At 40.8% G+C, this 15,057-nt stretch overlaps 1 protein-coding gene across 1 annotated transcript; it reads left to right on the top strand.

The window, feature by feature from the left end:
• Positions 1-4,117: 4,117 nt before the first annotated feature.
• LOC129701461 (oocyte-specific histone RNA stem-loop-binding protein 2-like) lies at positions 4,118-14,855 on the top strand. The gene is made up of 7 exons (XM_055642652.1): positions 4,118-4,150; positions 5,384-5,482; positions 7,559-7,642; positions 8,948-9,106; positions 9,808-9,957; positions 12,116-12,233; positions 14,474-14,855. Exons 2-7 carry the CDS (start codon positions 5,445-5,447, stop codon positions 14,594-14,596), a joined length of 672 nt encoding a protein of 223 aa, XP_055498627.1. The 5' UTR covers positions 4,118-4,150; positions 5,384-5,444; the 3' UTR covers positions 14,597-14,855.
• Positions 14,856-15,057: the final 202 nt, after the last annotated feature.

Raw genomic sequence — 15,057 nt, 5'->3', positions numbered from 1 at the left:
GAAGCTATTCTTGAACCCAGTGGTCACAGATTTCCGACTCCTTCTCCTTTTTCTAGGTGGTAAGAGTGAAATGAGAGCATGGCCAGTGTGATGTGGGCCTTTCGTGATGCTGGCTGCCTTTTTGAGGCAGCGCTTCCTATAGATCCCTTCCATGGTGGGGATGTCAGTACCCAAGATGGGCGGGGAGGTGTCCACTACATTTGGAATTCCCGTTGATCCAAGGCTTTCGAGTTCCCGAACCAGGTCACAATGGAACAAAGCAAAATACTCCCTACCGTGCACCTGTAGAAGGTGGGGAGTTTTCATTACTATTGCCGCATTGCTAAACATAATCTGGAATTTAGTGCATTGATCCCTGTATGTGATTTTGCTTTAAGTTATTTCTTATATATGACACACTATCAACCAGATCTGCACAATGGCAATCACATTTGGGTACCATGTTTATGAATTTCATTGACATGTTCAGGCTAGTATTGCAGGGCTGGGCCAAATAGCACATATCAACATGGACACAGGGTCTAAGTAATCTCCCCAATGCTAAAAATGTACATCTCATTTTGGTTCTCCGTCAGATCCGCAACTGCTTTCCCACCTGATGGCAACTCCCAATCTCACCACTCTCCACCACCTCCCAACAGCAAATAATGACCAATGGTCGCCCAATGTTCCCATACAACTCTTGAGTTTTGACCCCAATGTGACATGTCCAATTTTAGGGACTCTCTTCCCATACCCTACTCTCATGACTAGGACTTGTTTTCTCCACAATGACAAAGCATGCAGATGGAGGGCCTTGGAATGCATTAGATATGCAAGGCATTTTTATTGCTTACAATGTCTTGGACTTTATGTATAATAGAATCCTGCAGCTAAAGGCTTTCACTGCGGGAGGCGAGGGGATGATGAGTTTGCGGGTTAATGTGTCCATGGAGTGGGCAGCTGGAGGCCCTGCAGGAGTTTGGGGATCATGTGGATTGAGAACCGCAGAGGCCGAGCGTGCAGAGGCAGGAGGCAGGAGGCAGCTGCAACAGCACAGGGTGGTGGAGCCGCAGTGGAGGACTTCAACAGCATCGCCAGGCAAGACCGACCCCTGCAACAACGACTCAGTGCAGCTCAATGGGCCTTTAAGGTCAAGATTAGATTCTACTTTTAAGAACTTGAAACACGAAGGGCACAAGATGGCGACTCTTTGTACACTGCCTCGGTCAAATCTACTAATTTTACACTACAATCATTGCACTTTTAGACTTATTCATGATTGTGAGCTTTTACTTCAGTTTAGTTTATTGTCACTTGTACCGAGGTACAGTGAAAAGCTTTTGTTGCGTGTTATCCAGTCAGCAGAAAGAGAATACATTATTACAATCGAGCAATTTACAGTGTATGATAAGGGAATAACAATAAAGTACCTTTGAACTATTGAGCCATTGAGCATTATCTTTAATGCATCATTCCTGGCAGCCAAAATATTTGAGGCTGGTGTCAGTTGGTTGAAAAAAATGGGAGTTAAACAAAATCAGGCCAAGTGTTATAATTTTAAAAAGGTGACGATGGAAGGGACCTGAGTTTTGAATATCCAAGAACATTCAACAAAGCAGTTAATCAAGCATGTGGATTTCTGGCCTTCATAAATATAGTCCCAAGGTTTTGCCCCGGTTCAAATTGTGCATTCTACTCTAGGCACCACACATTAGAGAGCCAAGAAAGTTTTAGAGACAGTGGAGAAAAGGTTGACCAAGATTTTTTTATGGTTGGCTCAAGTGAAGGGGAGCTAATCATGACCAATGAACTATCCATATTGACAGTCAGAGTCTTGCAGAGAGAAGCGAAGGTTTGAATGAGGGAAAGGAGATGAACTCGGAATAGTTAGACAATTGATTCAGGGTATAATTATCATCTGAAAGTTTTCATTTTTTCCTCAATTTGAATAATTCATATTATTTAAATATGCTCCAGATCATTACACGGTAATTTATAATAACTTCAAAATAAATTACAAAGGGTATCCGTGATTATGCAGAGCAGAACAATTACACAACTCCATGGAAGCTTGAATTACCTGGCTGGAATTTCCACTTCAAGGTCCTAACCTTGGCAACAACTAATCCAAACTTGGGAGCATATTGGGCCAGATGAAGTGAAATTTAGTTGTAGCCAACATTTACACTTCATTGTGTGATATCAATGAATTCAAAGCAACTTCACCCAGGTCTTGTTTGCTGCCAGGAAAGGTCCCTCTTGAAATGGATGTGATTAGTCCATTTTTTCAGTGGTCATGAATAGCAACATAATGCTATTCCTAATTTGATACAAATATGCAGCCTTACACACAACATACAGAAAGACTAGTCTGCTGAAAAGGTATACAATATAGTAATTAACCTGTTATACCTTAGTATTAAAAAAGCCACAAAAAGCTGGAGTAATACATTAGGTCAGGCAGCATCCCTGAAGAAAGCCATAAAAAGCTAGCGTAACTCAACGGGTCAGGCAGCTTCCCTGGAGAACAGGAAAAGGTGACTTTTCAGGTCGAGACCCTTCTTCAGACTGAGAGTCAGGGGAGAGGGAAACTAGAGATGTGAAAAGGTACAAAACAAAGCAGAGAAGGCTCAAATGGCCAAAGAGCCCACAATGAACCACCTGAGGAGGAGGTGAAAATGAAGGGATAAGAACAGTGAAATTTGCAAGACGACTAAGGAGGAACGGAGAGGGGGATTGCAGGGGTTATTTGAAATTAGAGAAATCAAAATACACACCACAGTGAAATATGAGGTGCTGTTCATCCAATTGCATTTGTCTTCACTCTCACAGTCGAGGAGGCCCAGGGCAAAAAGACCAGAATGGGAATGGGAAGGGGAATTAAAAGGTTTGGCAACCAGGAGATCACATAGCTCAAGGCGAACTGAGCATAGATGTTCAGCAAAATGGTTGTCCAGTCAGCTCATGGTCTCGCCGATGGAGTGGAGTCCATGCCGAGAACACCGGATACAGTAGATGAGGTTGGAGGAGATCATGGATAGGTGACGTTTTGGGTCGGCACCCTTCTTCAGACTGAAGGAGTCGGAAAAAGGGCCCTGACCTGGAATGTCATCTATCCATGTTCTCCAGGAATGCTGCCTGACCTGATGAGTTACTCCAGCATTTTGTGTTTTTTTTGTAAACCAGCACCTGTTTGTTTATATACCTTAGTGTCAATTAGTTTCCTGTAATCCACTTTTAACTACAGTGTCTTGGGAAAAAAAAACCTCTGAAAAGATCCAAGTCCGTAACATGCCACAATGCAAATGATAAGTTGTATTATTACATGGCACTACAAGCATAGTAAAACATAAGAGGTTTCATAAGGGCAAAATCTGATTAAAAAATCAGATACAAATCAAAGAAGGAAATAAGGAGGTGGATTTTAAAGACATCTTAAAAGGAGAAGATGTATTTTAGGTAATTCTAGAGGCTTTGTGTTGCGAGTCACAAGATCCCACTAAATATATCATCTATAAATGCCATTGTTCTTTCAACACAGTACTTCTTGTAGGAAAGAAGTATATTAATTAACTCACTCTAATTCTCTCAGTTAGGATGCACTTCGAAAGTTAAGATTGTGGACTTTGGATATCCCAGCATGCACTAATCTAGCTCAGATAGAACCCGCATTCTAATAGAACATTTTACATTCAAAGTTCACTAACTTTCTTTAAACACTGTAAGACAAATTAAAAAATCAGTTTGCAAATCAAAGTTAAAATTTTAAAATGTGAGCAGAGCATCCGAATTTTGTGTGTGTGTGCCAGGGAAGGGTTAAACATCTAACGAGATACAATTGAATCTTAACATTGTGCATTTTATAAATTCACTTTTAAAGATCAGCCATTGAAGAGATATGATTTTAGTGTGCAATATATACATTTTAATATCTCTTCAGGTCTTTATGACAAATTTCATGAAAGAAATTAAAACTCTTGACCCTTGTCATTTATTGTGAAGCAGCACAATAGGTTGAATTGTGAGTCAAAGCCCACCCCTTGATGATGGTATGGTATTTAAAGGCTGCAGCTCTCACTTAATAATAATGGTGAAGAAGATAGAGGGAGGGAGTAATAATCATTATAATGCAGTCCAGCCTTTTTGCTCATGATCCTCATGCTGAGAGGTTGTAGTGACTTTGAACTTAGCAGCTAGTTATCTATTTTTTGTTTTGTTTTTAATTAACTTAACATTAAATGATAAGCCTTTTTAAAATAACTTGTTAAGTTTGTATTTAAGATTGGGGACAAAGGTAGACCAGGATAAAAAATAATGAACAAGATTTAACTTTTTTTTAGATTGGGATTGCTGGCATTGAAAGTGGCTCGCTTGATAATGCATTATTTATGAGATTTATCTGCAGGGGTTATGGGGTATCTAAAGAAACTTTTCTTATTTCTGTTCAAGTGTTTCCTTGAGCAATTTGAGATGGAGTGAATTGTGTGTATTGTTATCGAATGTGGGTGGATTGCTCCATCCACTTGGATGTTATACTGGTCCTAGACCTTGTCCTGCTTGGTATCTTTGTGCTTGGCAGTTGTTGAGTTATGAATTGGTTGAAGTAATTTTTCACATAAAGTACTCATCTGCAGCAACCTTGTAATTTCAAGCAGTGCTACCACCTAGTGGGTAGTTTTAATTTAATTGTTGCTTTGCTAATGAAATCTGTCTTTTAAGACGGGAAATTATTAAAATTACCTTGATTTTTCTTCTGGCTCAGAATTAGTTATTGACTCTCTAAGAGTTTAAGGATTAGTCTAATTTGTGACTATTGATAAAGTGGGGCAGAAGGGCTTGTTTCTGTGCAATGTGACCAACTCCAAGTGATTTGACTCCTCCACTTATGCCACCTACTATCTTGCATGTGGACTAATAAATGTTAGCAAGAAAGAGATTTGTGATAAAAGATGATGACTGAGTAGCTCTTGCGGTTTGTATTATGTGAAATCTACTTCAAAATATGTATTCAGTAAAATAGTGGAGTTCTGATCTTTCATCTCCTTTTGATTATATGTTCGATGACAGTTTAAAACTTGATGACTGCAAAACATTTTCCAGGTGACAGGAGTTTAAAAGAATTGTGAGCAGTTCCTGTTGTATGAGTCAGTCGTACAACTTGACAGACTCCGTGGGTGAAGAGTTGGGAAATGCTGGTGTTCTGTAGTTCCTACCTACATCACCAATTATATAAACGGTTAATTTACACTATCATCTCATTGCCCTTCACTGAGTATCTTCAGCAATTGACTGATATGCAGCTACTTCAGTTCTGATCCCCTAACATTTAAACTTATCCCCTTTAAAAAAAAATTATATATCACCCAAGAAACTAATGTAAAAATGTGTTGGATTTTTGCAGCCTCCCTATTAGAAATGCCCACATTCCATGGCTGGACTTTGGAAGTATTGGTGCGGCAGCAATGCCAGAAGTTAACCCTGCCCACTGGGCAGTGAAAAGGTATTAAAATGATGTATTGTATTAATCAGGAATGTTTCAGTGTGCTTTTGCATTATCAGTATGTAACTAATTCTGAATATACCAGAAAAATCCATGGATGTTTTTTTGTTTGAAAACTAACCAGATATTCACGATGAACTCTTTATTTCACCTGTGTTTAACATCATATTAATCATTGTGCTTGCAACTCGGAGCTCAGCAGTGACATAAGCCAGCAGACAAGTAGAATTCTAGGCAAAACACAAAGTATTGGAGGAACATGCTGGGTCGTGGTAGCATCCATTAAGGGGATGGACAGGTTATGTTTTGGGTCGGGGCCCCCTTCTTCAGACCAAAATTCTATATTTTGTAAAGGACTAATGTCTTTCATTTCCCCAGTTTTTGTTTTTTTTTTACAACTGCAGTATGTCCAGTCTCTTAAGAGACTGTCCCTTCCCCCACCCTAGTTGTCCTGCTAGTTTCACTGTTCGAATATCTTTTTTATCTCCTCCTCCACAGCCAACAAAGGACCATTGTGGGCTCCTTGGCCATTTGTGCCTGTTCTGATTTGTTCTTGTTCATGCCTCTAGTTTCCCTCTCCTTTGACTCTCAGTTTGTAGAAAGGTCTCGACCTGAAATATCACCTCTTCCTTTTCTCCAGAGGTGCTGCCTGACCCACTGGGTCACTCCAGCATTTTGTGTCTATCTTACTGGTTTTGTAAACACTGGTCATTTTGGTTAGTGCACCCCATTGATGGTGGACAGTCTATTTGGAGAATGACTGTTGTCATCTTGGCTATTATTTGACTGGCGCTCCTACAGGCAATAGATTTAGTGTATTTCCTCCTTCATCCAAATATGATATGGTCAATGGATGTAATGACTAGTTAAGACTGATAAAATAATTATAAACTGAAAAGTTAAGATTCAGACTGTTTTTAACTACGGGTGCTGTGTGTATGGTGTTTGTACGTTCTCCCGATGACCTCCATGGGTTTTCTCAGAGATCTTTGGTTTCCTCCGAAACTCCAAATACATACAAGTATGTAGGTTAATTCAAGATTCAGGAGTTTATTGTCATGTGTCCCAGATCGGACAATGACATTTTTGCTTCAACACAACAGAATATTGTAGGCATAAATACATTCAGAACAGATCAGTGGGTCCATATATCATTGAATGTATGTATATATGGTGCAATACGCTATAAAGTTCAGATTGTTGTTTGAGTTGGGAATTGGCTTGGTATAAGTGTAAATTGTCCCTAGTGTGTGCAGTATAGTATTAATGTGCAGGGATTGTTGGTTGGAACGGACGCGGTGGGCTGAAGGGCATGTTTCCATGCTGTTTCACAAAACTAAGCTGGTGACTTTCTCCCCTGCCCCCCCCCCCCCCCCCCCCCCCCCCCCCCCCCAAAAAGGGGAAGATTTTTTTTTTTGGACAGTGATGGTGTAGCTCAACATATTACTTGTTTTACAACAGGGTTCTGTTTGCATCCAAAGTAAGGTGAAGGCAAATCAAATGTATGGTAACTTTGGATATCCTGAGTGTTGATGAGGAATTCCGTCTCGTCTGGTGTATTCCATGAAAAGGATTTATTTTTGAGCTTAATATCACATTTATCATCGTGCTTGTAACTCGGAGTTACTCGGAGTCTGAAGAAGGGTTTCGGCCCGAAACGTTACCTATTTCCTTCGCTCCATAGATGCTGCTGCACCCGCTGAGTTTCTCCAGCATTTTTGTGTACCTTCTTTTTGAGCTTGTTTGCTGTTTGTTTTTAAAAGGCTAAATGTATCCTAATCTACTTGCAAAAGATAATTTGGGTGGGGGTAGAAATTGCGGCTGCATAGATACTGTAATTCCAGCAGCTTGGAGTAATTCAGAACTTGTTCTATTCACTGTATATAATATCGGAAAGGTACTTCATTTTCATTACACCTGGGTATCAAGCCCTACATATTGGGAAAACTTTACTCGAAAAGAAAATTAGAATCTGAAACTTTTCCCCAAAATGCTTCATTATGAATGTTGATAAGTTATTTAAGGTAGAATTTGCTGTTGTCCCCTCGGATATAACCTGTAAATGTTGTTCATTAGGCCAGAAGTTTATACCCCACGAACAGCCAGCATTGGAGTAGGTACAGAAACTGAACCCAACCAAGGATGGAACTGGGAGAAAAAGTTAGTATGTCTCAAACACTTGCTGTATTTAATAAAAACTGTATGTCTTGACTTTAAGTAGAGAGCATTGGTTATGCCCACAGAGTAAGGGTGACTGTTGGAACAGGTTTTGCTGCCATTGACGTGGTTGAAATGGGGAAAATTGCACTTCTCCATTTAGCAAGGAAATGGGGGAAGAGAAGGGGGGGGGGAGGAAGGGGAGGAGGAAAAAGGGGGAGGGAGAAGGGAAGAAAAGGGAGGGAACAGAGAGAGGGGGGAGAAGGGGGGGAGAGGAGGGGAAAGGGGTTTTTTTTTTATACTTGGTTGGAGTAAAAGTTAGTGTTTTTGCTTTCCTTTTGATGTCGGGCGCTTTCCCATAATAGGACATCGTTCTGTCAAAATCACAATGTTCTTGCATCCGAGCCAAAATCTAATCCTGGGGATAGATACAAAATGCTAGAGTATCTCTGTCTTGCTGAGTTATCTTCAGTGTAAACCAGCATCTGCACTTCCCTCCTGCACATCTAATCCTGGGTTAAACTTTCTCTGGTTATTTGGTGGCAAATACCATTCCTAATGTATTTAGCTTGATTAGCCAACTGAGAATGATTTGACTGCGTTCTCTCCAGAATGAAGTGTGAGGCTTCCAATCGTCAAGTCCTCGTGCTAGCATAGCTAACATACCACCTCAAACATGCACAAATGTTCACACCACTTTGAGATGCTCATGCTTTAAAAATCGTCCATGGTGTCCTAGTGAACTTGATGTGATTTGAGCTGTAAATACTGTTATTTTTAATATTGACTCTGGATAAGATCAACACTGGGACTTCATATTGATAGTGACCAGTGGCAAAGGTCAGTGTATCATCACGGTTGCTTGAAATCGGTTGGCACAGAACACTTCATGCACAATATCAATGGCATGACGTATCTATTGTGTGATACCATCACTTGAGGAAAAAATAAGAACATGCATTTGGTTCCCACACAAGCTGATTCAAAGTCAAAGTATCCTTTATTGTCATTCAGACCTTACGGTCTGAACGAAATGTTGTCTTGCAGTCATACATATAATAAAATAACAAAACACACAATAAACACAAATTTAACATCCACCACAGTGAGTTCACCAGGCACCTCCTCGCTGTGATGGAAGGCAAAATTCTTAAAGTCTTATTGTCTCTTCCCTCTCTGCTCTCCCTCTGTGCTGAGGCGATCCAGGCCTCCGTGAGAACTAACGAGATGGTATTTTGCTGCACAAATCTGACATGTGTTGCTTGAAATTGAGGCCTATTTAAGGTGGTTTCTCCCCTGCATTTACAGATGCTGGAGTTTGTCATCACAGACTTGTGACTCTGCAGCTGTAGGATATGAGCCAGCAGACGTTGAAACTGATGACACTGTGCTGAAGAGACGACAGAAGCAGATCGATTACGGGAAGAACACACCTGCCTATCCAAGATATCAGCAAGAAGTTCAGAAGCAAGTCTTTTTTTTAATTTTTTAAATAAAGGGCCTTTTGGTTGGAGATTCTGTTGCATGACAAAATCGTTATTGTGTTTTACTTCTGGGGAATTGTGATACCTGGGACTGACATGGAAAATAGTGGTTGGGATGATGTTGAACATGTGCCGCCCTTGATGCACTGCAGTAGCAATTCAAGTCTCTTGAATGTTTCTTTTGTGGTCATTGATTACATGGATTGTTTATCAACAGATGCGAAAAGCTTGTTTTGTCTTTTTTTTAAAATATCTATCCCTATATCTTGATCACTGTAGGTTAACTTTGTGTTATAAGATATCAAAATTGGGTGGGAGAAAAATGACTATATCTGCAGTTGAACAGGATAACCTTTCACATTCCTGAGGATTCAAAATGTCTTTAATTTTTTAATAAATAAGGAAAATTGAACGAGTACCTAAGCTAGCACTAATGTTAATATCTTCCCTCCAACAAGCCGATTCCTTATCTAATCTGTAATGTGGCATCTACTTTGTTGTCGGAGTTGCACATGAAGATTGAATGGCAAGTTGTGTAGGAGTACCATTTGATCTGCTCAGTTACATGTTGCGATCTGCAGCTGTGATAAAGATGAGATAATCAATTGCTGTTACCTGCAAGTGCTGGCTTTTTAACTTTATAACAACATGGAGTTGAAAATATTTTTCCTTTACTTTTGAAAGGAGACTCCGAGTGCCAGGAATACACCCACAGACTCCTAATAAGTACAAGAAGTACAGCCGCCGCTCCTGGGATAAGCAGATCCGACTATGGAGGAAGGCGCTTCATACTTGGGACCCACCATTTGAGCAAGAGGACAGCCTGAAATCAGTGTATGTAAAATATTGTTAGGAGATGAATGTTAATCTGCAGAGCAATTGGAAAGGAGTGAGCAACTTGGAATGCTAGTCTTGGATAATTAATGGTTATCTTAACCACATTTAACTGGGCTTCATTCCACCATCTCTTATTGGCATACCTTTTGAAAGTGGGTGTGGGGTGGATTAAGACCTAATTTGCCACCATTCTTTACATTACATGCCTCCTCAACATTTTGCTATTGAATGCCTGATCTCATTTCAAGGTTGGATTTCTTGTTCTGCGCCCCATTTATCCAAAACAATTTTCTCTGCATGCTATTCTAAAGGATGGGTAACTCCTCCCATTGCATTGTAATGCCTTCAGGCAGGTGGTAACTGGAAAAGTGCCAAAACTAACAACCCTGGGAGTGTAACTGGAAAATTCCTCTGAAGTGTACTTGTTTGTCTGTGCTGCTTAGATTTCTGCGACCTTTGCTCTTTGCCACTTAGTAATGGTGTTTTGATTTTACTGCGATAGGGTGCTGCTGAAAACGCTAGTTTTTATTGCCTGTCAATCAATGTTCTTGGATAGTGTTGAGATGATGTCTTAAACAGCTGCAGTCATTCTGGTGAAGACATTCCCACTGGGGCATGAGTTTCAGAATTTGGGATCCAGTAATGTTGAACAGCTTGAGATGCATTTTTGAGTCTGAATGGTGCATGACTTGGTGGACAACCTCAAAGTGTTTGTTTATTTCTTCCACCACCCCACTCCCTTGCCCCCCATTCACCTGCTGTAGGCACTGTGGCAGTGGTACAAGTGATTTTTGGTTGTGGATGGGAGACCGATCAAGAAATCTATGTCCATGATGTGGCTGAATAGTCATGCCTACTATGTTCTGTTGTGCTGAAGCAAAGCAAGAATTTCATTGTCCTATCAGGGACACATGACAATAAATTCTCTTGAATTTTGAATCTTGAATTTCATTCGTTCAGCCAAGTGAAAATATTGAATGATCCTGATTTGTTTAGTAGATGGATTGATTTTATTTTTTCATTTGGACATTTGAATGTGAATTACTTGGCACATATTGCCCAGTGTCCAACCCACTCTTATAGCCACCATAGTTGGTCCATGTGAGTTTCTCGTTGTGGCACAATCCTGGATGCTAATAATGGAGATATCTGCAATAGTGATTCTGATAAATATCAAAGGTGGGTGATGAGACTCCCTCTGATTGGAGATTATCATTGTCCCATACTTCAGCAGCATAGATATTGCCTGCCATTTGCAGCTCACTCTGAATGCTGTCTGCAGCTTGCTTGCTGAGAGCCATGAAGGGAATTGATCATTGTGCAAACATCACTCGCCTCTTGCATTGTGATGGAAGATCACTGAAGCCAATTAAAAAAATCTCAAATATTGACCTGAGGCATTAGTGCAGTGTAGGTGGGGAGTGGAATGGTTAACCTTGTATTACAACTATCTGTGGGGCTATAATTCCAATATTAGACCCCCATGATGGCTTGCTGTCAAATGTCTTTCTCTTCTAGAATTTGGCCCATGCTTAGACTAATGTTTCAAGCAGTGCCCTCACAAAACAAACTCTTGCAACAATGAGTAGATTATTGAGTGAAGTTGATGTCTGTCAACGTTTTCACTTAGCTGATCTGAAAATATTGCCCAAGCTGTCTAACTAGTAGTACTAGGGATTGTTTTTGTTTTTTTTAAAGTAACTTGTGTAGTAAAGTAAAGTGGATAGGTGACATTTTGGGTTGGGACCTTTCTTCAGATTGGTTTATGTGGCTTCTTGAAATTGACATCACACTGGATAGATGCCTTCACTATAACTGTTCTGTAACAGGTTGGCTGGAGATGCAGCCAATTCAGGAGGTTGGTTTTCTAATTACCACGTTAGCTCATTTAGTCTTACCTTATCAGGGATTTTTTGTTCTTTATGCATCCCTCCAACTTTCTGATACTGAAAACTGACCTGTTTCTCTTTCCCAGTTCTGAAGGATCTTGGAACTGAAACATCAACTGTTTCTTCCCACAGATGCATCCAGCACTGCTGAGTGTTTTCAGCACATTGTTTATGACTGAAGCTTGTAATTTAATTTATTGCTTGCTTTTTGTTTGTTCCTGTAATTAATCAAGTAGATTAAGCTCTCTGCCACAATTCATTTTCAGACCTGGCATGGGTATATGGACTCCGCTCCATGGCATGAACATGACCAAGAGACCATTTGAACAATGGTTTGGTCCCCTGGGGTATGCGAGCCTAAATGCAAGGCATACTTTGCCATCGGTAAGCTGGTGTTTTGATCTCCTGTAAAGATTGGATCCAACGTCTGGTGTGTCTAATGCACTAATCCCATTTGTGCAGTGTTCTTAAACATGTCAAATGCTTTTGGAGACTTAAACAAAAAGATGCTGAGTGAGAGGAGGAAATATTAGGGTAATTAGTTGCTAGTTTTCTGAAGGGCATCAAAGAACAGCTGCAAAATACAGTGCTGGAAGAACTCGATGGGTGGATATTGGTAGGGTGGGGTTTGATTAGCAGATGGGTGGAGTAAGTGACAGGCTGGAGGTGACAATGATACAGAGGGGGTCGGCTAAAGAAAGGAGTGAAATGTAAAGCCAAAGGGTGGTGTATGTGTATGAGGGGTTGAGGAGGGGTGTAATTTGGGGCATGCCTCAACATAACATCTTCCCACTGAGAGTAGGGAAGATTCAAACAAGGGGACATGACTTGAGAATTAAGAGACTGAAGTTTAGGGGTAACATGAGGGGGAACTTCGTTACTCGGAGAGTGATAGCTGTGTGGAATGAGCTTCCAGTGAAGGTGGTGGAGGCAGGTTCGTTTTTACCATTTAAAAATAAATTGGATAGTTATATGGAAGGGAATGGAGGGTTATTGTCTGAGCGCAGGTATATGGGACTAGAAGAGATTATGTGTTCGGCACGGTCTAGAAGGGTCGAGATGGCCTGTTTCCGTGCTGTAATTGTTATATGGTTATAACATCTCAATAGTGCATCAAAGGAGAGGAGTGTACTCAAATCCAAATATCATTGGATGACAAAACATTTTTGTGGTTTGCATCTTCCCTTTATTTAATTTTGGTCTCTTTTTAATTGTGGTTTATACTACGTTTCAAGGAAAACCTATTGGTTTCCTACTTCTGCCAATATTTTCTCAAGTAATATCTTCTAGGAAAGATGACTAGGGTGAGTGAAGGCTGGCAGCTGAATAATGGAGAAGTTGAGGATTAAGGAATAGGGAGCGGTCCTGTTCTGTCAACTCGGAATGACTTGAGGTCATGTATTAAGTAACTACAAACTCTGAAGGTGTGTAGAGAGCCAAAAACTGTGCAGTAAGAAATATTCAAAGTGCTGGTGTGACTCAGTGGGTTGGACAGCATCTCTGGAGAACCTGGACATGTGACGTTTCAGGTTCGTGTTCTTTCTCAGACTGGTTGTACATGAGGGGAAAAGAATGATGAAAGAGGGTAGGGGAAGGACAAATCCTGGCAGGTTACAGGTGTGGGAGGATTTGTCAGGAGTAAATGGTTGGTCAAAGGTCCCCCCCCCCCCCCCCCTCCTGTGACTTGCCAGGCCTTGTCCAGCCTCTCTTCCAGCTTCCTTTCTCTTTCTTCCCTCCTTCCCCACCCCCCACCATCAGTCTGTAGAAGGCTCCTAAACCATCACTACCCATGTTCTCTGGAGATGCTTCTTGACTCATTGTTACTACAGCACTTTTCTTGGAACCCAGCATCTGAATTTCCTATAGTGAGAGATATTGTTAAATTGGATGTGTGCTGAGATGCCTCTGCTCCTGTAGACTTGTAAACATTGGCTGGAATGCCCAACACTAGTTATAATCATACAGCACAATCATAGAAATAAGACTGTTGGCCCAACTCATCCATGCTGACAAAAATGCTCCATGTAAGCTAGTCTAATTGCCTGCATTTGGCCCATATCCCTCTAAAATGTTCTTATCTATTTATCTGTCCAAGTGTCTTAAATGCTGTTACAGGAGCTGCCTCAACTAGCAACTCATTCCAAATGCCTACTACTCGCTGTGTGTGGGGGGGGGGGTGGAAAAGTTGTTCCTCCAATTCCTATTAAATCTTGCCCATCTCCTCTTAAACCTAGGTCCTCTGGTTTTCGATTCCTCTACTCTGGGGAAAAGACTGCATTTGCCCTATCTATTTCCCCCTCATGATTTTATAATGCCCAGGATCACCCCTCAACCTCCTGGAATAAAGATCTAGCCTGCCCAGCCTCTCCCGGAAGCCCAGCCCCTCTAGTCCTGGCAACATCCTTGTAAATCTTCTCAACTCATTCCAGCTTAATGACGTCCACCCTATCGCAGTGCTGTTACTATAATTGCTAATTATTTTTGTTGATTGTACATTTAAACTTTTAAAGAATGCAAGATATCTGTTGCATACACAGCCAAATGATCAACTTTGTACTTGACAATATTGTATTCTAAAGTTACAAAAGGCTGCTGTAGCATTGAAGGTGTGTTGCATTTTACAGGTGCCAGATGACCAAGGTTCTCGCCAATCATGCCAATTTGGCTCGTCCCAAAATGGAGACGAGGATCCCTTTGAACTGCTCAGGTACTTGAGGGGAGGCCATGGTAAACACTGGACACAATGATAAAGTACATCGAATACTTTCCTGACAGAACGGACTTCAGTCCGGACCATAGAGGAAGGGTTTGCTTTATGCAGAGTAAAAGGATGAGATATGATTTTGGTTTGTGAATTTTGTATCTGGTTAGTCCAGTGATTTTTTTTCTAAAAGATTCAGCAGTTTCTCTTGGCTGTCGAGATCTACAGCTTAGATAATGTGGTGGGGCAGAATGGAGAGAATAACTTCTTGATGTTTACAGCATTCTACAGGGGAATGCCCAAGTGCTTGTTATACCTTTGCAAGTTGATCTAGCTGAAATGTCTCCCCAGCCCTGCCTAAAAACATCCGTGGGTAGTAATCTCTTGGTTACGAGTTTAGCTGAGACTGTTTTCAATAAGGTTTTAAATCAGAAATTGCTGAATTTTTTTTCTATTTAATTCTGCAGAATTCAATTTTTCCAGATATCATTGTCATATCAAAACTTG

Source organism: Leucoraja erinacea, chromosome 11 (assembly GCF_028641065.1).
Source record: "Leucoraja erinacea ecotype New England chromosome 11, Leri_hhj_1, whole genome shotgun sequence".
In the NCBI taxonomy this organism is placed as follows: Eukaryota; Metazoa; Chordata; class Chondrichthyes; order Rajiformes; family Rajidae; genus Leucoraja; species Leucoraja erinaceus.
This window is presented reverse-complemented; position numbering and strand designations above follow the sequence as displayed.

Bases quoted from the DNA above. Each gene is read 5' to 3' on its own strand.
- LOC129701461 (XM_055642652.1), top strand. From the start codon at position 5,445: ATGCCAGAAGTTAACCCTGCCCACTGGGCAGTGAAAAG. The intron at 7,643-8,947 runs GTTAGTATGTCT...CTGCATTTACAG, and splicing joins GGATGGAACTGGGAGAAAAA to ATGCTGGAGTTTGTCATCAC. The intron at 9,958-12,115 runs GTATGTAAAATA...ATTCATTTTCAG, and splicing joins GAGGACAGCCTGAAATCAGT to ACCTGGCATGGGTATATGGA.